Below are 23,902 nucleotides of genomic sequence, written 5' to 3'. Positions count from 1 at the left end.
CATAGGGAGTGGCACTATTAGGAGGTACGGCCTTGTTGGATGAAGTGTGTCACTGTGGAGGTGGGTCTTGAGGGTTCATGTATGCTCAAGCCACTCCCAGTGAGACAGTCCACTTCCTACTACCTTCTGATCAAGATGTAGCCAGCACCATGTCTGCCTGCACACCACCATGCTCCCCTCCATATGATAATGGACTGAACCTCTGAAACTGTTAAGTGAGCCACCCCAATTAATTATTTTCCTTCTAAGAGTTGCCAGTGGTCATGGTGCCTCTTCACAGCAACAGAAACCCTAACTAAGACAGAAGTTGGTACCAGGGACTGGGCTATTACTGTGATAGGTCAGACCATTTTTTTGATTGAAGGAATTTGGACTTTGGTACTTTGGACTGAGAAATCAGTGGGATGTTTTAAGCACTGCTTAATGGGCTATACTAGTAGGAGCATGAAAGACCGTGGTGTTAAGTTATTTGAACTCTTAGGGGCTGGCTCAAGAGGTTTCAGTTTCAGAGAATTTTAGTATGTTGCCTAGAAATCGTTCTTGTGATATTTTGGTGAAGAATGTGGCTGTTTTTTGTCCTTGTCTAAAGAGTCTGCCTGAGGCTAACTTTTGGATTAATTCTGTTGGCCGAAGAAATCTCAAAACAGCCCAGTATAGACTCCGCTGTGTGGTAATTAGTGGCAACTCTAATGAAGAGTTATACTGAAAAGGAACAAGATGAACAAAAATACAAAATGTAAGCTTGAGAAAAAGAGCACCAGGAAGTGGAATGGAGCTAAATCCTGTGTTCAAGGAGATAATTGGATCAAGAAACAGAATAAAGGGCCTGGTGACATCAGGGCAAGATCCCACCCAGTTAAGTTTCCAACCTGTGAAAAGGAATTAAAGAAAAACTTAGAGCCAGGTGTGGTGGTATATACCTTTAATTCCACCATTCCAGAAACAGAGGCTGGTGGATCTCTGAGTTTAAGGCCAGCCTGGTCTAGAGATCCAGTTTTAGGACAGCCAAGCTTAGGCAGTGAAAGACAGAAAGCTGGTGAACATATAATTGAAAAAGGGGATCACATTTTAAATCTAGCAAGCAGCAGAACTCGGTAGCTTTGGCCACATGGTTCTGGAGTTAAGGATAGAAGAAAGGGGCTATGGAATTTGTCCCTGAGACTAAGGAAAGCCACTAAGGGCAGGCATGTGTCAGGTGTGTCCCTGAATGGAGGCCTAGGGAGGCCATTGTGTGAAGTTGTGAAGTTGGATGCCTGGATTGCCTTGAAGACCCAAGACGTCAGAGATACCACAGTCGTAGGATACCTGCCCAGTAAAGGTGCTAACAGGAAGTGGAACCAGTCGAAGAGAGAGAAGTGTGTTGCAGTCAACAAGGCTGAAAGGAGTTGGAGATCTGAAGAGCATTTTGACATCAGACATGGAGATGCAGTGTTTGGAGTTTGCCCAGCTGAGTTTTTGGTCTTGCTTTAGTCCAGTATTTCCTCACTATGCTCCTTTCCCTACATTTTGGAACAGTAATATATACTCTGTGCCATTATATGTTGGAAGTATGTGATCTGTTTTTTGATTTTATAGGGGATTACAATTAAGAGATTGCATGAATCTCAGAAGAGACTTTGAATTTTGGACTTTAAACATTGTTGAGACTGTGATACTTTAGAAGTTGGACTAAATGCATTTTCCATTATGATATTGTTAAAGCTTATGGGGACCAGGGAGTGGAATGTGTCAGTTTCAATGTAACTGGCCCCCATAAGCTCATCGGGAGTGGTACTCTAGGAGGTATGACTTTGTTATGGCCTGGTTGAAGGAAGTGTGTGGTACAGCCTTGTTGGATGAAGTGTGTCACTGTGGAGGTGGGTCTTGAGGGTTCATGTATGCTCAAGCCACTCCCAGTGAGACAGTCCACTTCCTACTACCTTCTGATCAAGATGTAGCCAGCACCATGTCCGCCTGCACACCACCATGCTCCCTTCCATATGATAATGGACTGAACCTCTGAAACTATAAGTGAGCCACCCCAATTAAATATTTCCCTTAGAAGAGTTGTCATGGTCATGGTGTCTCTTCACAGCAACAGAAACCCTAACTAAGACAATGGTCATGGACTAACCTCTTGAAACCAAGTGAGCCCCAATTCAATGCTTTCTGTTGTAAGTTGCCCTGGTGTTCATCACAGCAATAGTACAATAACTAAGCCCCAAAGCAGGGCACTATTCCAGCGAAGATTATCACTGATGGGCACGAGAGCAGGCATGCAAGCTCTGTAGCTGACCTGCACACAAACCCTTTCCCCTAGCTCCCAGAGTCAGTTAAGCAAGAAAGCTCAACTCCTTAAGGAGCTGGTGCTATGGAGGACCTGGCTGCCCGATCTACTTCTACCCTTGCTCTCCATGCCAGAGAGAGTCAACTTCCTACTCTATTACCTTTAGAAAAACAGGTATATGTATGGTTAGTCTACGTCATTCCTTTTGTGTGTTTAACTGCAACAGTGTCTTGCTATGTAGCCCAGGCTGACCTTAAATATGCATCTGTTAGTCTCCCAAGTGCTGGGTTAGAGCTGTGTACACCACACATGCCTATTCTCAGGTGCAGCTTTACAAGGCTAGATGCTAACACTGACAGCTTTAACCAGGCAACAGTGTGTTCTAAGTACATCAAACACATATTTTAGCTGCTAAGAGAAGCAGCAGCAGCTTCATTTCACCCATGAATTTCAGAGTTCCTTTCACTCTCAGGGATCACATCTGGTTTCACAGGGGCATGTGGACAAGGCCACACTGAGTCTCTGCTGCTGGTAACTGGCGTATCAGGGATAGCAAACCAACCACATGTCTACAGACTTGCCATGAGCAGTCATGTACTTACCCACTTATTTACTGTGGACTTTGTTGTTGCAACCCAGATTGCAGGAGGGGGATCTGCTGATCTGTCAAGCTCCATCTGAAAACCAAACACAAAATCATCTTTGCCAAGGGCTGATGCCTCTGAGCTGTTAGCGCAGAGACGAGTTATCAGCCTGGTGATACACCAGGGAGTACCACCTCCTCTGTCAACAACCATACACTGCTTGCAAGTATTGTAGTGGTGAGCTCCAGAGGCACAGGGAGAGTCTTATAAGATGCTAGGCAAGTGTCCCTCACACCAGTGAGCTACTTTACAGCTGCTCACTTGTGCATGTGTACATGTAAGCAGTTATATTTTTAGAATCTCACTAAGTCAGCCAGGCTGGCTTTGAACTCATGATTCTCCTGCAACAGCTGGATTACAGATGGGCACCACTGTAGAAAGGCTCAAGATTTTAATTTAGGTTAACTGTTGGGACTTATATGGACACAGTCAAAAGGATGAGGACTTTCTGGATCAAAAGCAACACTGTTTCTTCTACTCCAGTTTTTATATCCTCTGTGTGTGTGTGCGCGCGCGCTTTTCTGAGATAGGTTCTTGCTCTCAAAGCTAGCCTTTGATGGCCACCATGCTTGGCTTACATTCTTCCTTAAAGGGCAAATAACTTCCATTTTTTTTTTTTGAGAACATTTATAGGAAAAAAAAAATCCTAGCACCATAACAAATGGAAGATTAGCCCTCACCCAGGGACAGGCTCACCAGGACCCCATCACCACATGCCCTCCGGTCCTTTCACAAGGTGGAACATGTAAGATGTGTGTTTAACCTCAAGTGGAACCACTTCTCGCCCTCTACCAGGAGACCGCAGCTGCAGTGGCAGGAGACACTTCTTGACTCTTAGCTACCAGGAGTTCCCAGTGAGCCCCTCACTGTGTGGGTACCCTGTGCCACTTTCTCCAGCTGCTGTCCACACAAGAGCTCCTGGCTAGCACCTGTAGTGCTCACGGGGCAGTCTTCCATGCTTGCCACCCCCACAGCCTTAACGCTTTGCTTCCCTAGAAGATGGTTTGCTGGTCCATCAAGGTGCTGTCTACGTCGTGTCTCCTGCTCACACTGTGGAGCTTCGTCAGCAAGGATGCTTGGAGGAGTGTGTGCAGTCTGAAGCAGGGGCTTTCCTCCCGTGGCGTGCTCTTCCACTCCTCACCGCAGAGGCTGGGCCTTATCACCCAGACCTCTTTTCTGTCTGCTCACACCCCTAACTGCTCATGTTCTTCCTCTTAAGGACAGGCTGGAGAGCCAGGCAAGCTCAGCAGCATGCCTGACTCAGTCTCACTAGGATTTACCAGAAGGAAAGCTATCTAGGCTGATGGTCCCCAGAAGTCACAACTTGCCTTCTCCCTGTCCCAAGGGTCTATAATGAGACTCTTTCCTACCCTAATAAGGATGGAGGGTCCCCCAAGACATCTGGTTAATGTTTAGTGTAGATTCTGCGGCACAGGCCAAACCAAGCTCATAACCTCAGTTGGAAAACTCAAAAACTCAACACACCTTGAGAACTGGTGCTTTTTCTTCACAAATCAGCACCCGAATGTCAGGGTTTCTTAGGTCTGTGCAGTAAATCTTCCTGTCCCTTCCTCCAGAATATACATGCGTGAAGGCATCGTTGACTTGTAGGGCCCAAACGCCTTCATCGTGGACTCGGTATGTTGCTATACATCTCTGCTGGCCAAGGGACCATAGGCGAATCGTCCCATCAGAACTCCCAGAGAGGCACTGTGAACAGAGGAAACAAGGGGAGGGTGTTCCCAGGAGTATGCCAGTCTGAAATGACCACAGACAGTGTGCATGCTCCAGCAGGGACAGCCAAGCAAAACTGCCCTGGTCCTCTCTACCCAGCCTCCTGCTGGTTCTATAACCCTAGTGGTGAGTTGTGTCTGGATGCTCAATTAGTGAGGTAGATGGAGTCTGAAAGCAGCTGAAGATGAGGTGGTAGTGATCTCAGTACAACCACCATCCCTGGGAACTTATTAAAAATGTCAACTCTTGGGTCCCATCCAGACCAAGGAGGCAGGACCACAGCAGGGTCACCAACAAATTCAGCAGGTTTCCTCATGTTCTATGGCTGAAGGCACTGCTCCAAGACCAGAGAGCCTTTTGGTATCCTGGGTCACAGCTCTGTCTCACACTCTTGCTCACGGCTCTGCAATTCTCATAGTTTAGGTCTTTGGTTCTGACAGAAATCAGAAGCAAGGTCTAGCCAAGGACTCTACTCACTCACGGTGATCCTGAACAATTCTCACATGAGCTGAGTTAACACTAGCAGTTCTGAGCAGTTCTCAAGGTTCAGACAATCAACTACAAACAAGTTGGAGGCACACAAATTAGGGCTGAGTGCACCGAGTTAGACAGAAACAGGCTGAATGAGTCCTTCCACATTCATATTGGGCATGCTCAGTATTCCTGATTGGTTGCTGTGACAACTTGTAGAAAGGATCAAAACGTCATTTCCTTGGGAAAGAGAATGGTCCCAAGGACAAAGCAATTGCTGGTGCTGGAGTATGAGACTGAGCAGCGGCTCAGAGGAAGCAGCTGTGGGCCCAGACTCTTGGATGGCCCTAAATACAGGGCTGTGAGGACTGTCCGCCGTTTACTGCTCTACCTCTTCATTTTCAGGAGACCGTGAAACTGTGAGTGAGATTAATGAAATGAGCACAGAGTACAAGACTTCCTCACAAACTGCCAGGAGCACCACAGATTTCATCACCTCTTTCAACTAGTTCACAAGGAATGACTGATCCAACCCGGGTGCGGAGAACTCAGACATTCGTTGGAACAGGGCCAAGGAGGGGCTCTCTGTGCCAGAAGATGCTACTCTGAGGTGGCCATTCTCTCAGGGAAGCTCCAATGCCTCAGATCCTAGCACATATGCCCACAGACAGCAAGGTCTGGCAATGACGGTGCTCTGGAAGTCCACACAGCTGAAGATGTGCAACAGTTAAGGGACCAGATACAGATGCACAGGTGGAGCCGTATCCAGTGAACACCGAGGCAGTGCTCACGAACGGCCTGTACTGTTGCACCTTCCCTACTCAAGGTCCCAGGTCACACTGCTGTCCTACAGAGTTAGGAGAACTAACAGAACAGCTCCCACCCTCCAGCTTCACCTCTCTCCATTGGCCAGAAATGTGAGATGTCCAACAGTTATTTCAGACAAATGCAATGCTAAATCAGACTTACTCAGACAGACCCTGAACCCCAAGCAGACATTCCTGGTCTCCCAATGACAGCAGTAGGAGGTGCCTGTGTGTAGGGACCTGGTTACCACTGGAAAAGTTGCCTGATGCTGTGATCCCAGACTCCTGAGTTAGGTTTGGACTTGAATTACCAGAAAAACCCTGTGGGTGACACAACTACACATCCTAAGATCCCACAGGTCGCTCTTAGAACTGCGCCCCACTGACGTTACTGCTTATAGCCAACAGAGCTGACTTTAAGGGGTCTATCTCCATCCGACAGTTAAATCACCTCATGCAGAAGCACATTACAAATTACAAAGAGGAAACAGGACCCAGACTGCAGTGGCTAGGAAGAGCTTTAGGCCCTGCTAGAGACTTAAACCTATAGATAACACAACCAACAACACAACTGCCCAAGCCAGACAGCTGTGAGAACCTCCACCCCACAGGCAGGCAAGGGTGTGGCAGCAAAGCTTCCTCCTGCTCCCCAGTCAGCTCTTCAGCTGTGTGGGCCTCTGCAGGGAACTGCACACACCTGCATCAGGACCACACTAGGCAGCCTTCTCGTTCTGCCTTCAGTTAAAACAACACAGTCCTTTATGTGGAGTGCTATAAGTGCAATTAGTGTTTTTATTTTGGGTTTTTGTTTGTTTGTTTTGAGATAGAGTCTGTCTTCCCTTAGACCCTTATAGTCACTATCTAACACAGGCTGGTCTTAGACTCATTGGAATTTTCCTGCCTTAGTCTCCCGAGTAATTGGATTATAGGTGTTAAGATACCACACCCAGCTGGCAATTCAGTTCTTTATTTTTTATTTATCTATTTATTTTTATTTATTTCTGGTTTTTCGAGACAGGGTTTCTCTGTGTAGCTTTGCGCCTTTCCTGGAACTCACTTGGTAGCCCAGGTTGGCCTCGAACTCACAGAGATCTGCCTGGCTCTGCTGGGATTAAAGGTGTGCGCCACCACCGCCCGGCTGGTTTTTTATTTTTTAAAGATTACTTTATTTTCAGATGTATGTATATCTGTGTGAGTGTTTGTCAACTGTATGTAGTGCCCACAGAGGCCAGAAGAGGGAACCAGATTCCCTTGGAGCTGGAATTACAGAAGGCTGTGACCAGACGGACCTGTGTGTTGGAAATGGAACTTCAGTTCTCTGCATGAACAACTAGTACTCTAACCACTGAGCAACAACTGAGTAGTCTACAGACTGAAAATTAGGATAGAAATTACACATGAAGCTTATGGTCCAGACCAACCTCTCCAGTCATGCATAAAGCAGGGAAACTTCTGCTAAGGCCATCAGCCGGGTCTGCACACAGCTCCTACCTGCGTGCCGTCCCTGTTCAGCAGCAGAGCCTTCACGTTGTCCGTGTGCCCTTTCAGCTTCATGAGTTTTGCACAGGTTCTTGGATCCCACACTCTTAGAACCTGCCGATTTTTACAGAGTATTATACAAACCAAGTACAGACACAAGCAGCTTTGAAAGCACCCGACTTTCCTATCAAATGCCAGCTATTAATTCTGAGGAGGAAATGCTTCTACAGCCAACACATGCTGTCCCTGGCTGCCAAGCTTAAGAACGCCTCTTAAACACCCAAAGCACGCAGCCCCCCCTCACTACCTGCACAGTAGCTGTATAGTCACACCTTTATGTGTAGCAGGAATCCTAACAGTTCTTATTAATAAGATCAAACCTGGGGCCAGGTATTGGGGTGAACTGGAAGATCAGAGAACCAGAACAAGCCACAGCTACCTCACCTCACCGGATCCTCAGCTGGTCTTGTTTCCTCAAACTGGAGCCTCTGAGTTCTCATCCAGAATGGGTCTCAGCTGAACTGTGCTGCTCAAAAGCCTGAATGCTTAACCAGGCCAAATGTTTAACCAGCCAAATGCTAGTTCCTGGTCCTCACGCCTTATATATCTTTCTGCTTTCTACCATCACTCCCTGGGATTAAAGGCTCACTTTCTGGGATTAAAGGCGTGAGTCACCATGCTTGGCTGTATCCTTGAACACATGGATTTCTGCCTCTGGAATGCTAGGGTTAAAGGCGTGTGCTACCACTGCCTATCCTCTATGTTTAATATTGTGGCTTTTCTGTTCTCTGACCCCAGATAAGTTTATTAGGATACACAATACTTTGGGGAACACAATACCACCACACTTATGTACACAAATAACACTTCTTTTATCATCCACTAGACAAAATTACTGGTCTTTATTATTTTTATTTAGCTTCTTTTGAGGCAGGAATTTGGCTGTGTTGTCTAGGCTGGTCAAGAACCTCTGGACTCAAGCAATCCTCCTGCCTCAGCCTCCCAAGTGCTGGGAATACAGCATGCTAACCTCACCAAGTTCTGTGCATGTATTTAAGGACTAGAGAGATGCAATGATCCCAATCTCTTAGGTTCAGAGATACCAGCCAGGTTACCCTTACCTTCTCAGTGGACCCTGATACAATGATTGTTCCCAGTTGGTTCATGGCCAGGCTATAAATAGAATCTTTGTTCCCACTTAAAGAAGAAGCTATTGAGGATAAAGGGAGTTCAATGTTAACAAAATGACCAGGTGTTCAGCAAAATCCACAAGCTTACACATCTGACTTAAAAAACCTCATCTTTACAAATATTTTAAGGATATGAAATCTATCCACAAGAGAAATAATTCCAAATAACAGTACCATCATCAAAATGTATGTTATTTCTGGATTTGAGTATATACAAGTGCTCAATAAGTATCTGTTAAGTTGAACTGTATTGCCATTTTAAACTGACCCACATACGTAAGCAGTGTATTTCCAAAGACAGGCTTCAACAGTTCCAAAGTCACTATTATTCAAAGAAACACAAAATGAAAATACCATTTCATACACAAATCAGATTAAAAAAACAAAACAAACAAAAAACCAACCCATACCCCCAAAATCCAAGGCAACACTTTTAGTCAGAATCATGTCCATGCCCTTTGACCTGGAAGCCAAATTGAAAGTGTTTCCATGGTGACTGGTTCACAAATACACACCCCAGTGGCCCAAAGAGTAAGCCCGAAGAGTGAGATGTTTAGAAATGCCTGCTTGTAAGTATTCCACAAATGGTAACTATTATTAGCATGGTTTCTACACTTAAAACCTTGGATGTCAGCCTCCCTTATAATCTAAGCAAGCCCAGCTAGGGCAGGATCTATGTTCACTAAGGCCAAGTCTCTGCTCCTGCGTATCTTAGAGGCAGGCCTTACAAAGAGAGGTCTAGGATATACCAGGCAGGGCTAAACAAACAAAACCAACCAAACAAAAAAACCCAAGGGGAACAGGGGGAAGACCCTCTTTAGATATACACATACTTTTGGGCAAAATAACACTGAACAAGTTATAAAACCAGGCTCCACTTGCCCTTCCTGGAACAGACTAAGTCACATCACAACTGTTTTAGCCATGCCAGGGGAGTCCCTGGAGTCACAACAAAGTGGAGACGTATAGTGTAGAAATCTCGCTGCCCGAGCCTGTGTCTTCAATACCTCCTCTGGTCTAGGCTAGGCCAAACTCTGCTCCCACAGACATTCAGAAATCCTCAGACATTCAGCCTGAAGGCTCCCATAGGCCGGGCTAGTGCAGTATTGAACTTCAAGTCTAGATCTGTGCAAGTCTGACCTAGAAGTTTATCAAACAGTCACACTGAACACCTCTACATTCCCTCTAGAAGCACCCTAGACTCCTGGACTTATCCAAAACTGCTGGATTCTTTCAGACTGCTCTCACCCTAGACTCCTGGACTTATCCAAAACTGCTGGATTCTTTCAGGCTGCTCTGAAAAGTTCTTCTCAACTGGTCCTGGAAACATTCTTTCCCTGGGTATTTCTTATCTCGGCCATTAAGGCAACAGCTCATGAATACATTAAGACTTTGAGGTCAGAAGAGAGCCTGCATAGCCAACTATCACCTTCTTCAAGAACACTGGCTATGTGTGTCTGGGGTAGCAATGTTGTGGGAGATACACAGTATGATAAGATTCTTCTACCTGCAGGACTCACACCATAGCTAGGTAGCTAAGACATGCACATGCACATGCACATGGAACAGCCAGGTTCCATCTGGAGAAGCTACTAAGTCTAGAGCACAGTGATGAGTGAGCTCCTAGTTCAGTCACACTCTTGGGGGCTAGAAACTGTATGCAGAAGTACTCTCAAAATATGAGCCACTGTCTCAATGCAAATGTATCAAAGATGTTGTATAAACCATTCTTTATGTCAACTTAGATTGCTTTCAAAAAATATTTTTCAAACACCTTACTTGTGACAGTGTTATTTGAGGCAGTCAATGCTGTTAGAGTATTCACATCCCAAAGGAATATTTGTCTGTCCAACCCAGCCGATGCTACCAGTTCTTTATCCTTGGCATATGCTAAGGCCTTTACATAATCCTATAACAGAACAGACACACTATGATCTATGCTGTAAGAACATGAGTCACATAAAGAACTGAGCGCCCAACATGATAGGAAGACTGGACTGCGGACATTACCTTATGTGTCCTGAGTGTGGACATGCAGAACCCTTTGTGTGCGTTCCATACTTTGACCGTTGTGTCAGAGGAAGCAGATATTACTAGAAGAGACAGAGTCAACCAAAGCCTTACTAGAGTGACTTGCAACTTTGTTCTCTTACAGCAAAGTGATGAACTACAAACAGGTGCTCACACACGCATGCTTAAAAGCTTTTTCCAGCACTTACCGAACAATGCCTCAAAGACATGTATAAATGTATAATACATTACTGGCTTTAATTACACAGGAACAACTAACTGTTCTATTCACCCTGGTGAAAGTCCTTATTTTAATTGAGAGTAATTACTCAGATTGCAAAACCAAGAAATGGAACTTACCAAAATAAGAAAGATGTCATGCTAAGGCTAAAAACATCATCTACAGTATAGGGTTCTATTTATGTACAGTTCAAATCTGTGTAAAAGCTAACTGCAGTGATCACGCTGAATGAGTAAACGGAGGGTGAACTGGCACAAGGAGGCACGGGTAACCCTACTCTATTCTCCTTTGGTTTCAATGTGTGTGCACTTTTCTGCACGTCCGCTGTGCTCAGTGAAAAAGTCTCACAGGGCCTGGGGCCTGGCTCACCAAGTATGTGCCTCCTGTGTAGGCAGCGTTAGGTAACTCCAGCACCCACCTAAAAAACTGGGTGAGGCACACACCTGGAGCCCTGCTGTAACGTCAATGCTGGAGAGGGTTAGGAGATCCCAGCGGCTCAGGAGCTAGCCAACCTAGCAATCAGTGAACTCTAGATCAGCCGGAGACTGTCTCAAACACTAGGGTGAGCATCATGGGAGAAGGGCCTTCAGACCTGCACACACAGACTCACATAGAAAGTGAACATTATCAGACAGACTTGAGAACTGAAGAAGCCTGAGAAGTACTTACACGTTTTCCCATTGCAGCAGAGCACGACATCGTTCACCCAGTCTGTGTGGTGCTCCATAGATGCTATGTATGGGTCTTGCTGAAGTGAAAAACCACGGAGTTTACAAGAGAGAGCAAAATCATGACAAAGGACAGTCATGCTCAGATTCTTCAGTTAATATGACACATTACCATAAATTAAACCTAGAGTGGCACTTCCCCAAACAGGCGATACTTCCAGAGAGCTGATATAAACAAGTTTGTTTCAGGACAGTTACCATAATGAAAGCCTCGGTTTCCAAGGTTAACACCTTGTGGTGGCAAAACTGATAAGCTCTGGGCTAGGCATGGTGTGGGGGCAGGCCTTGGGGAACCCGAGGTAGGGGGATCTGACATAGCATGCCTGTGGTTCTGGAGTCTGGCCTAAAGGCAAAGGAAGACAAGCCCAGGCCGTTAGCTTCCTGTTGCTGTTTGTAACCCCATTCAGTGAGTCCCTACACTGCCTGTCCTTCAGAGGAGTAGTCAAGGGGCAGGGGTACCCCAATCCAGTTGCTGGACTCCTACCCACTGGCTCAACTAACTTCCAGAGCCCTTAACAGACAGTGTCTAGTTATGTCCCACCCAAGACAGGCAAGTTTACACACTTCATGGGCAAGAGAATAGCTCTTTGAATATCTAAGAACTGAAGCTATGCAGTCTTGTCATAAAGACCAGGGAAAAGATGCTTGAGGGTGGGACAGACAGACTGCCAGACTCTAGATAAGCTCTTTTACATTTCCCCTTAATTTGTTCAAAATACCGTGACTCTTCAAAAGTCAACGTTCTAATTCAGACATGAGTTCCAATGGCAGTGCAAAGGTAAACACAAGCACACTTTTCGTATTCCCCTGCCTTTGACACTGTCTACATCTGCTTAGGGACTCAAAGCCTGCTGGACTGAGTCCACTGGAAGAAACCGTATCTGGATGCTGCGCCAACTCTTCTCTGTCTGTGTCAACACCAGTTTGTAGAACTGGCTAAGAAGACACAAACTTAAAAAAAAAAAACACAGGTGCTGGCACCAGGAGCCTGAGGTTAGGCTGAGCCCCAGTTTACTGCCCAACTAGTCCCTGGGCATCAGGGCTCTCACGTGCTAACAGCTGCCTTGACAGGGATTTGGGGGGCTAGAGACTTTGTAAATACAATGGGCCAAGACACATAGCTCAGAGTTCAGTAAGTGCTCCTTTCCCTCCCCAGTATCATGTCCTATATCATCCACAAAGCAACATTCAAACAAACGCCAGAGCTCCCTCCCATCTGACTGCAGATCTTCCTTATTTGGCTGCTGGGAAATGAGCACTTTCCACAGGATTCTGGTTTAATTATGAATAGTCTCTGGATAAGCATGCATTTAAGTGCTCCTCACTGCTTAAGAAAGAGGCTTTTGAAGCTGGGGTGTAGCTCAGAGGTGGTGGGGTGCTTGTCCAGCATGCACAAGGCCCACGACTTGACGCTCAACACTGCAAAGGAAACAATGAAGCCTCTGGCAGCCCTAAGGAGTGGAAGGAGAGAGCGGCCTTCACAGCTTCACACCACCACGGGAGCCAGGAAGACCCTAGCATGTTCTGGGACCTTAGTCACTTTTTACAAAGAAATTAACTATTGGTAAAAGTACATAATTCAACGTTTCGTTGTTCTACTTTCAGCATCATTATCAAGAGACTTCTCAGGCTCACAATTAAACCAAAATTCTGTGGAAAGTGCTCATTTTCCACCAGCCAAAATCTTTTTGCTCCTTTGTGGCAGGGGACTTAAGGCAAAGTAACTTATGAAGCCCCTGTATTAACAGAGGCATTTTCTCACAGGCTCACAGAACTCTGGGGATGACATCTTTACAGACTACGTTATGGAGCTCAGTGCTCAGAGATTCAAGTCAGCACTGAAGAAAGGAGCCCATCAGACAAAAAGCCACTGGTCCAAGATCTGAGCTAACCCAAACACGAAGACGACGACTTCCCGCCTCACCTTGTGCTGGTTGACACTCCATATTCTTATGATGGAGTCTCTGCCCGCTGTGAAGAGTCTGTTGAGCGCTGGGTCCAGCTGCAGGGCATTGACTCCATTCCGATTGTACTTCTCCACTTCATCTCGAATCACATAGGAAACCTGGTGGACGCCAACAAAAGCCAGGCCACGGTGAGCTGGAGCCTACTGGTGGCTAATTCCAATACCAAACTAACTTCAAGCCAACAGTTTCTGTTTTCATCTTTTCCATGGAGACTAAAGGGCATCACTGACAGCCTCGCTCAGAATAAGCAGGTCTGCTGCTAACAACAACCTGGACCTCCTCGGCCTCCTCTCTGCCTCTATTTGTCTAATCCATTTTCACCAACCTTTCAACCATGTATACTGGAATATAGCCAGTACCCCTGAGGCAGGACAGTCCATGAGGAAATGGAGGAAACATGGGGAGAGGAAGCTACGTCCACCCCTTCTGGTTTGCCTCTTGCTGGCTGACAGACACCAGGAGAAGACCTGCAGTCCCATTCTGAGAAGACTGTGAATTGGCTGGTGCAATGAATGCTCTCTCAGCAAGTCATTCTCCAATGGTGTGTGCAGTGCACATAAATCCCAGGGGTGAGAGAACACCAGAGCAGGCTTTCCCCAAAGCCCACAGAGCAGACGGAACAGCTTCCGCCTCTGGTGCCTCCCTTTCCTGCTTTTCTGGCCCAGAGCTCTCTCTCACTGCTCGAGCCCCATGGTACCGCCCTGCCTCCCTCATTCCTTAGTCCTGCTGAAGAGTGAATACATACACCAGGTGACAAGGCCCTTGCGTGACTGGAAAGGTCTCTTCTCTGCCCTCACACCTGAAGTAGGTGAAGAAGTTTAGATTCGAGGGCGGAGAATCGCCTGGCATGTGCAAGGCGCTGGGTTCTTCCTCAAGCATGATAAAGATAAACCAAGGTGGATGTCTGTGTACAAAGCCTCCAGCACCCACCATTACCACCAACTCCATGCCATCCGTCTCTTTCAAAGATACCTCATTTGTGTTCTCTCCTGGACACCTTACCTTACCCCAGGCCATTCCCTAAGCTTTTAGGACCTTCTCGTATTGTGACATTTCTGGATTCTGTTCTTTGACCACTCACTGGCTTTGCTGTATATTTAGAAAGTCCTTTCAATCTAGAAAGTGTGGTGCCCCCTGCCTGCAGACACCTGGTGTGGACACCAAGTGTGGTGCCCACTGCATGCACCTTGTCTTTTATGCAATCTGTATCATCTTTCTGTTTACTTTTGAAAGGACCTCCTTTACTACTTTATAATACTATTATTTATTTTGTTTTGTCCAGATAGAGTTTCATAGCCCAGGCTTGCCTGGAACTTTTACACAGCTCAGGATGGCCTTGAACTCCCAACCCTCCTGCCTCAGCTTCTCAAGTGCTAGTACTGTAAGTATGTGCCACCACACCCTGCTTCTACCTTTGTATTTTTTCAATAAATTATAGTATGATGAAAAACAGAAATAGTATCTTTAATAATAAATTGTTACATTACCATACACTGGGCTGGCAAAATGGCTAATCAGGTAAAGGTGCTGGTCACAAACCTGGCAACCTGAATCTCATCCTTGAGATCTCTGTCAAGGCAGAAGGGGAGAATGGACTCCACAAAGTTGTCCTCTGACCTCTACATGTGCCAAGGCATGCCATCTCCTCCAGCACAGTATTAATAACAAGTATTTAAAAATTTACTCTATAGACATTCTATGGAGTCATTAAGGGGAGAAGGAGAATTTATACAGTGATAGGTTCTTTTTTTCTTTTTGGTTTTGGTTTGTTTGAATACAGGGTTTCTCTGTGTATGCCTAGTTGTCCTGGAACTTGGATCAGGCTGGCCTCAAACTCAAGAGATTTCTGCCTGCCTCTGCCTCCCAAATGCTGGGATTAAAGGCGTTCACCACCACCTGGGCCAGTTATAGGTTCTTAAGACATTTCACACTAAAATTTTGTTTAAGTCCAGCAGTGACAACCTGCCTTCAAAAATGTGCCCCCATCCCTCTGCAGAAGAGAAGAGAAAATACAAGCCTGGAGCAGAGCCCTAATTCCTACTGTGAGATGTCCTGGACAATAGAAACCCCCCATAGTATTTAGCCATGCACAAATGCTAGTCTTCTGTGTTGGCATCCATTACTGACTGCCAGGGAAGCAAGGCCTCAGTAGGGCATCCTCAGGAGGAGAAGCAAGGCCTCAGTAGGGCATCCTCAGGAGGAGAAGCAAGGCCTCAGCAGGGCATCCTCAGGAGAAGAAGCAAGGCCTCAGCAGGGCATCCTCAGGAGAAGCAAGGCCTCAGTAGGGCATCCTCAGGAGGAGAAGCAAGGCCTCAGTAGGGCATCCTCAGGAGAAGCAAGGCCTCAGTAGGGCATCCTCAGGAGAAGCAAGGCCTCAGTAGGGGCATCCTCAGGAGAAGCAAGGCCTCAGCAGGGCATCCTCAGGAGAAGCAAGGCCTCAGTAGGGCATCCTCAGGAGAAGCAAGGCCTCAGTAGGGCATCCTCAGGAGAAGCAAGGCCTCAGTAGGGGCATCCTCAGGAGAAGCAGCAAGGCCTCAGCAGGGCATCCTCAGGAGGAGGAGCAAGGCCTCAGGAGGAAGCAGCAACAAAAACACCCAAATCAAGACAAGTGGGAACCATCCCAATAAATTCACTGTGGTTGTAAGAAAAAGACCGCGCGTGCGCGCGCGCACACACACACACACACACACACACACACACACACACACACACACAAGATGCAGAAAGACAGGACAAACTAGAACTTAATTATGACTATGTATGCGTTTGTGCATGTGAGTGTACTGCCCACGGAGGTCAGAAGAGGGTGCTGGAAGCTGGAGTACCAGGTGGTTATGGACTGCCTGACACTGGTGCTTGGAACCAAAGTGGAGTCTTCTGCCAGAAGAGTAAGGGCTTAACCACTGAGCCACCTCCCCAGGCCTGAGATCTAATACTCTAAACAACTATTAAGTAATTAGCACCAGCTGCCAGTACAATTTAAGCGTGGAGGATTCTGGGGAGAGCACAGAAGTCCTCTTGGTGTGGTGGTTCTAGGGGAAGAGCTTAACTGGAAGTGACAGGTGGCCAGAGAGACGGCCCGGGCAAACCTTAGCAGGCAAGAGGTTAGTGATCATGCTGCAGCAGCAGCAGCCTCCCTCCGAGTGAAGAGTTCCTTCACTATAACGTCACTGTGACACTGAAGGCAGAGACGAGAAGTCACACCTGACTATTCTCATCTGTTTGAAAAATGAGGCAGGGTACAATGGGAGCTTTGTAAGGCAACAGGAAGACAGACCTTTAGTAAGAAATACGTATTTGCAAGGGCCAATTAAAGTGACTAGGACAGGGGAGAAATAACAGGGCAGCCTCCAGCACCATGCCACACCGTGAGCACTGTCTGACTCATCTCTCCAGCAGTTATGTGGGAGACCTTCCATCATCTGCCTCAGCACCTAAAACCTAAATATCCTTGGGGTCACTGACAGTTCCTGCAGAATCCACCAGAGAAGTCGCTTTTCTTTTTTTTGGGGGGTTTTCCAAGACAGGGTTTCTCTGTGTAGCTTTGCGACTTTCCTTGAACTCACTCTGTAGCCCAGGCTGGCCTTGAACTCACAGAGATCCACCACTGCCCGGCTTCGGCTGACTTTTAAGAAGTATTTTAGGCTTGGAAAAATGGCTCAGTGAGTAAGTGGCTTTGCTTGCCATGCAAGCCTAAGAATGAGGCGGAATACCCAGAAACCATGCAACATCAGGCTGAATAGCACACATCTAGAATTCTAGTGCTTATATAGTACCACGGAAGGTGGAGACAGGAGAGGGCCAGGACGCTCACGGGCAGCTAGACAGCACACACACTGGTGAACAACTGTCTCAAACAAGGTGGAAAGTGAGTAAGGATACCAGAGGTCATTCTGATCTTACACACGTGCTATGGCACACCTGTGTCTACATTCACATACATGGAGACATTTTTATATTCCCCTCCCACCTCAGGACACATTCTAGTCTGCCTTCTTTTATATTTTTGGTTGTGAGCCTAGCCTTTAACTGAGCCATCTCTCCAGCCCTCTGCCTTCTTTTAAACCAAGGACAAATTCAGCCTAAACTAGTTTCTGTGAACTAGGCTGGTTGGAGTACAGTCATCCCTGTTCATATACAGACTCTCCATGGCTGGCTTTGAGATGTAAGGGCAGAGCCAATGCGTATGGAGCAGAGCTAAATGGTAACAACACAGCAAAGCCCAAGATCCAAAAACATTTCCCACTTGTACTCACATGACATCTGGACTTGTTGAGCACTGTATGTGGGCCCTTCTCCACTGGCTATTTAACAACATTACAATCCCAATGCCTGTCTGTGATTTGACTTTGGAATTCTAGGTTACTGTCTTCTCATCCAAGACACAGTCAAAAAGCAAAATATATTCATTTCCCCAAAATGGAAGGTCTTACTTTTTATAATTTATAAGCATAAACATAAAAATACATGTAAAGTGATTGAAAATAGTCAAGCGGTGATGCCTGTAATCTTAGCACTCAGGAGGCTGAAACAGGAAGATCACCAGCTGGAGGCTAGTCAGGACTACACGGTTGGGACCTTGCCTCAAAAACAAAAACAAAAACAAAAACAAAAACAAAACAAAACAAAAAAAAAAAAACCAACTGACCAACCAAAAAAACCCCTGAAAACACAGTAGCAAATAGCAACAACAAAAATACCAAAGCATATACAGGGCATATTAAAAAAAAGGTTTATATTATTTCATGTATATGTGCCCGAGTGTACATAAGTGCACCATGTGTGCTGAAGAGGCCAGAACAGGGGATCAGATCCCTGAAGCTGGAGCTACAGATGGTTGTGAGCCATCATGTGGATGTTGGGAATTAAATCCAGGTCCTCTACAAGAATGCCAGTGCTCTTAACTGGGGAGCCATCTGTCCAGCCCCAGAGGTGCCTATCTTTACAGTAAATGTACCCCATGTCCTATTTTACCCAGACCACATAATACCACCCCAGGGAGCAGCATCCATACCTTCCAGGTTGTTTGTTTGAGACAGGGATTCTCTGTGTAGCCCTGGCTGTCCTGGAACTCACTCTGTAGACCAGGCTGGAGATCTGCCTGTCTTCTGCGTGGTGGGATTCAAGGCATGCGCCACCATGTACACACACCTTCCAGAAAAGCCACTATCTTTCTTTATGGAAACGGGAATATATTGTACTGACCTGCTGCTCTTATTTCTGGATACCTTCTGTTTCAATTATATGGACCTAGCATATCAAGTGTGAGTGTGAGTGTGTGTGTGTGAATGTGCATGGAGGACCGAGAGAGGTCAAGTGTTAGTGCTTTCTGTTTTGTTAACTCTCCATTTTATTTTTATCTGAGGCATGCTGTGGGATGTCTTTCTGTATGCTGTGAATATGTACAGCTCCCATTGGATAATAAATAAAGCTGCTTTGGCCTATGGCAAGAAAGCTTACAGCCAGACGGGAAATCCAAGCAGAGATAGAGAAGGGTGGAGTCGGGAGAGATGCCAGCCTCGGCTAAAGGAATAACAACACACCAGCAGACAAGTAATGCCACGACTACATGGCAATACACAGATGAATAGGAATAGGTTAATTTAAGATGAAAGAGCTAGCTAGCCAGAAGCTGAAGCCATACGCCATACAGTTTAAAATTAATATAAACCTCTGAGTGATTATTTTAAAAATGGCTGTGGGACCTTGGGGCCAGGCGGGACCAAGAAACATCCAGCTACAGAGGCATGGTCTCTCACAAATTCTGGAGTTTATCAATTCCTCAAGACTAGATGGCCAGCAAGCTCCAGTGTTCTTCCTGTTCCTGCCTTCTCCATACTAAGATTTTGGCACATGCCACCACACCTGGCTTTTTATGTGGGTGGGTACTGATGATCTGCACACAGATCCTCATGCGGCATGCATTTTACCAACTACACAATCTTCTCAGCCTCTGCTTTTTGATAATTGCAAAGTAACCCACTACATGAAATATATCATATTTTGTTTCACAACTACACACATTGAGATTTCCAAAGATGGATATTGTTTCCCACAATAACAATATTCCTAAAACAAATACTCAGATAAGTAGAGACAGATTACAGACATATATGTCTCACAACGTAGCCCTAGGTGACCTAGAATGCGGTATGTAGATCAGGGATGCCTCTGCTTCCTTGGGGATTAAGGGAGTGTGCCACCACCAGGAAAGGGCAGAACACATTTTTTAAAGAAAGGCACTGTGGACTAAAGGAGATGCTTTTAGGTTCTGGCATAGCCAGACACAAAGCTGTAAATGCCATGGCGTCACATATGTCAGGCGGCAAACTGGGAAAGCACAGGCATGGCTCTCAATCAGTGTTAGTTATGCCCTTAAAGGAAACTGAAGGCATCAGTTGACTTGACTTGGATGCCTTCCTTAAACTTAAAGGAAACTGAAGAGTCTCCAGTTGTCACAACTGGAGAGGTACAATGATATCTAGTGGGTGGAAGTCAGGGGAGCCTGAACAACTAAAGAACAGGATCCTCACCTCCTTCAGGGAAGACTGAGCTACCCTAAAGTGTGAAGAGTGACCAGACTGAGAAGTCCTAGTACAGGGTGACACAGGACAACGCATACAGTTGCTGTCTTGAGATAATAGAGGAAAACCAGAAAAAAAAATTATAGCTTTGTACTATTTGTGGGTTCTTGCAACGAGCATGCATGCACCCATCTCTGCACAATGAGGTGAAATCAGTCTGTCGCTTCTAGCACTGCTTCTGTACCTACCGGACAACACTAACTTTCTCTAGTGACGCAGGCTAGCGTCACTCTTGATAGGAAACAGTGTCTAGGTACAGTGCTTGTTGCTGAACACCAACTCTAGCTTTACTCTCTGACCTGTTAAGAGTGGAATTACCTCCTCCCTCTGTGCACCGGCCTCCATCCAGCCCATTTAAACTGTTTTTGCACCTGCCGGGGTTCCTTCTCACCCTCACTCCCCTCCATCACTATCACCTTATATTGTCCTAACTTTTTTGTTTTTTTAAGATGCTAGGGACTGAACTCAAGGGCCTTGTGCGAGGTAGGTAAGTGCTCTACACTGAGGAATATTCACAACTTTGTCTTGTAAATGTTTTACAGCATGTATATATGTAGGATGTTGGTGCCTCAAAGCACCTTTGGAGGTCAGAGGATAATATAGAGTTAGTTCTCACATTCTACCATGGGTCCCAGGAATCAAATTCAAGTCTTCAGGCTTGGCGGCAAACATCTTTACCCTCCAAGCCATCTCGACAGCCCTTGTCTTTTAAACCTTTGTCCCCAAACTGAAAGAGCTGCTAATCCTTACTCTATTAAGAACCACCATCCTAGTGTGTAGAACATGACTAAGTTACAACTTCATTGGAAACGGCATTCTCACCACCTGGCCTGGAAGCTGGGGTTACTTCAATCCCATCACGAATGCCCTTTAAAAGAAAAACAACACCTATTCAGGGAAAGCTAAGGGACTTTAGATTCTTGTAATCTCACTTATTCTTTAAATTTTTTGTTGTGTGTGTGCACCTGTGTGTTGGGTGTGTACAACACATGCAGACACATGTATGTATATGAGTGTGGAGGTTGGAGCTTGACTTGGATGCCTTCCTTGACTGCTCACTCTCCACCTCTCTCTTCACTGGACCTGGAGCTTCCTGATCAGAAGAGTAGCAAGTCATCAAGCTTCAGGGACCCACCAGTTTCTGCTTACCTAGACTTGAGATCACAAGTGCCAACCAACACGCCAGGCTTCTTTTTAATTGAAGGAATAGAAATTTTAAAATGGGGACAGAATTTAGATCATGTTTGTGCTCCAGGCCCTTTACCAGACTGAGCCATCTCCCCAGTACAATTTTAATCATTTTAACAACTATCTCGAGAGTACACAGGAACACTGGTCAGTGAGATCAGTAAATATAAAGAGGACACTTATTCAGATAATTTCACAGCTTTGTAACCTTATGCTGGGGTTACTGTCCTCTGGTCTTCACTTCTGAACACAAAGGTCAATCTGTGGAGTGTTAGTGACTGCTAAACCCTTTCAATGTCTTCCCCTCTTTGGGGCCAATCTATGCACTCAGTACATGTCTAATGATTCAATGCACCTTTCCAAGCTAAATACAATATACCTGCAGGCAAACACCTGTAACAGGGCTTTAAAAGAAATCCTCCCATCCTCTAAGATAAAAAGTAGCAGATAACATTTTTTTGATCCAGGGTCTCCTGTAGCTCAGACTGACCTTAAACTTGTTAGGTACTGGAGAATGACCTTGCATTTCAGATCCTCTTGCCTTCAACCTCCCCCGCCCTCGCCCATGCCCATGCTAGGTACTAGGAGTACAGGCAGGTACCACCAGGCCTGGTTCTATGAGGTGCAGGGGGCGCTGACCTTGCTCAGGACAGGAAGCAAAGCCTAACGAGCTCCATCTCCAACCCAAGAGGCAGCAAGCAGAACTCAAACGGACACCAAACCAAAGTGATTTGGGGCAACCCAAAGGACCCACAGTGTGGGTTAACTAACTCATCGCCCGCTACTCCGACGCTACGGAGACAAGGACTAAGGAGTAAGACTGGAAGACGCACAGTGAGCATGGTGGAGGGGAACTCATTTCCTCCAGCGCAGGGTTCCCACGTGCGGCCCGGCCCCACCACGCCCCCGCAAGGCCCCTCGCTCCCGGGGCTCACCCACCCGCGGGCGCCGCGTGGCCTCCGCCGCCGGGTGGCGGCCGCTCCGGAGGAAGGCGGCCGAGAGCAGAGGCAGGTGAGCGGGCAGTAGGCCCATGGCGCCGCCGCAGGCCCGGTGCCCCGGGACGGCGGTTCCCCCGGACGGCGGTTCCCCGCGACCGCTCGAGAGGCCCGCGCGCCCCGTCCGCCTGCCGCCGCCTCAGGCCGTTGGCGCCGCGGCCCCACCCCTCGCGCCGCTGCGCCCCGCCCCGCCATCCTCCGGCCGTCGAACCCCGCCGGTCAAGGCCCGAGGCATCCACCCGCCCGCGGGGGAACCAGACCCGACGGCAGCGCCGCCAGGGCGGCCGAGCCGGGCCGCCATACCTGCACTTTCCTCCGCCCGGCTGTGTTCTGCCGGTGATGGGCCGCCATCTTGCATGTTGACACTCCGACGTCACTTCCGGGAGAGGCTCGGCGCCGGCGGATGTCCCGCCCTGTTGCCTTGGTTGGGCAGAAGGCAGGTAGGGCGTGGGCTTTGCCTGCCGCTTGCAAGGGAAAGCGCCGAAGGAGAAAAAGCCAAGTGCGGAAGGTAACGCTGATGGAGGCAGAGCCGCCCCAGACGCCAGCATGCAGAAGGGAGGCCCACCCCAGCTTTATTATGTATAGATTTTTAAATTTAAAGTTGGTTGTGCATCTGTGTTTGGCCTGAATGTATGTACACTATGTGTGTGCAGTCCCCACGGAGGTCAGAAGAGGGCGTCGGATCCCGGGGACCCGGAGTTGCAGTGTTTGTAAGCCATCTTGTGAGTTGAACTCAAGTCCTCTTCAAGAGCAGCCAGTGCTCCTAACCTTTGAGACATGTCTCCAACTTCATATTTGTAGCTTTTAAATAAAAAAAACAAAAAACAAAAAACTGTTCTGTTGTTGCTGTTGTTTATTTTTTGAGGCATGGTCTTGCTGTGTAATCCTGGCTGGCCTAGAATGTGCTATGTGGACCAGGCTGACCTCAAACTCATTCGGAGGTCAGAAGACAATTTGGGGGAGTCAGTTCTCTCCTTACACTATGTGGATCTTGCGGGTCTAACTCAGGCTTGGCAGCAGGCACCTTTACCCAGTGAGCTATATGGTACCAGCCCCCTCAGGATTTTGCCCGACTCTCAAGTGCTAGAATTACAGACTTGGGCCACTGTGGCTGTTAATATGGATCTTAGGAAGTTAAGCAACAAAATGTTAGCATTGACCCTGGTATATTGATTGAAGACAATCATTTTAAATGATCACCTTGGCCAGGAAACATGACCAAAGTATTATAACCCTATGGAAACCCACTACCTTTGTAAGCTAATTTAAAAAATACAAAGAGTCTGGAGAGATGGCTGAGAAATTAAGAGTACCTGCTGTTCTTGCAGAAGACCTGGGTTTGATTCAAAGCATCCACATAAGAGCTCATGAATGGCTGTAACTCCAATTCCAAAGGCCCTCTTCTGGCCTTCACAGGTACTGCATCCAAATAGCATACCCACACATGCAGGCAAAAAACACTCATACACATAAAATAGAAGAAGTAAATCTTAAAAAGAAAATACATATATAAAAAGAGAATTTTGAATATATATACCCTGCATGGATGGACAATTATTCTCCCAGAAGACATGGGTTATTAAATGCAAATCTCAATGC

General features: G+C 46.7%; 1 protein-coding gene across 8 annotated transcripts in view; it reads right to left on the bottom strand.

Moving 5' to 3' along the window:
• Wdr48 (WD repeat domain 48) overlaps positions 1 to 22,712 on the bottom strand; it is a 38,545-nt gene extending 15,833 nt beyond the window's left edge. For 2 of the 8 annotated variants that reach the window (XM_042282017.2, XM_042282019.2), the window contains exons 1-9: positions 22,607 to 22,712; positions 13,494 to 13,634; positions 11,511 to 11,589; positions 10,601 to 10,683; positions 10,370 to 10,499; positions 8,522 to 8,610; positions 7,413 to 7,514; positions 4,396 to 4,620; positions 2,869 to 2,943 (exon numbers count right to left, since the gene is read on the bottom strand). In XM_042282017.2, the coding sequence (XP_042137951.1) occupies positions 2,869 to 2,943; positions 4,396 to 4,620; positions 7,413 to 7,514; positions 8,522 to 8,610; positions 10,370 to 10,499; positions 10,601 to 10,683; positions 11,511 to 11,589; positions 13,494 to 13,634; positions 22,607 to 22,654 (972 nt within the window). In that variant the 5' untranslated portion in view covers positions 22,655 to 22,712. Of the gene's footprint in view, positions 1 to 2,868; positions 2,944 to 4,395; positions 4,621 to 7,412; positions 7,515 to 8,521; positions 8,611 to 10,369; positions 10,519 to 10,600; positions 10,684 to 11,510; positions 11,590 to 13,493; positions 13,635 to 20,870; positions 20,989 to 22,247; positions 22,445 to 22,606 lie in introns of those variants that run through there. The other 6 variants (XM_076577361.1, XM_076577359.1, XM_076577362.1 and 3 more) reach the window with 6 other exon arrangements.
• Between the last annotated feature and the right edge of the window lie 1,190 nt (positions 22,713 to 23,902).

The sequence above is a fragment of the Peromyscus maniculatus genome, chromosome 7 (assembly GCF_049852395.1).
Source record: "Peromyscus maniculatus bairdii isolate BWxNUB_F1_BW_parent chromosome 7, HU_Pman_BW_mat_3.1, whole genome shotgun sequence".
In the NCBI taxonomy this organism is placed as follows: domain Eukaryota; kingdom Metazoa; phylum Chordata; class Mammalia; order Rodentia; family Cricetidae; genus Peromyscus; species Peromyscus maniculatus.
This window is presented reverse-complemented; position numbering and strand designations above follow the sequence as displayed.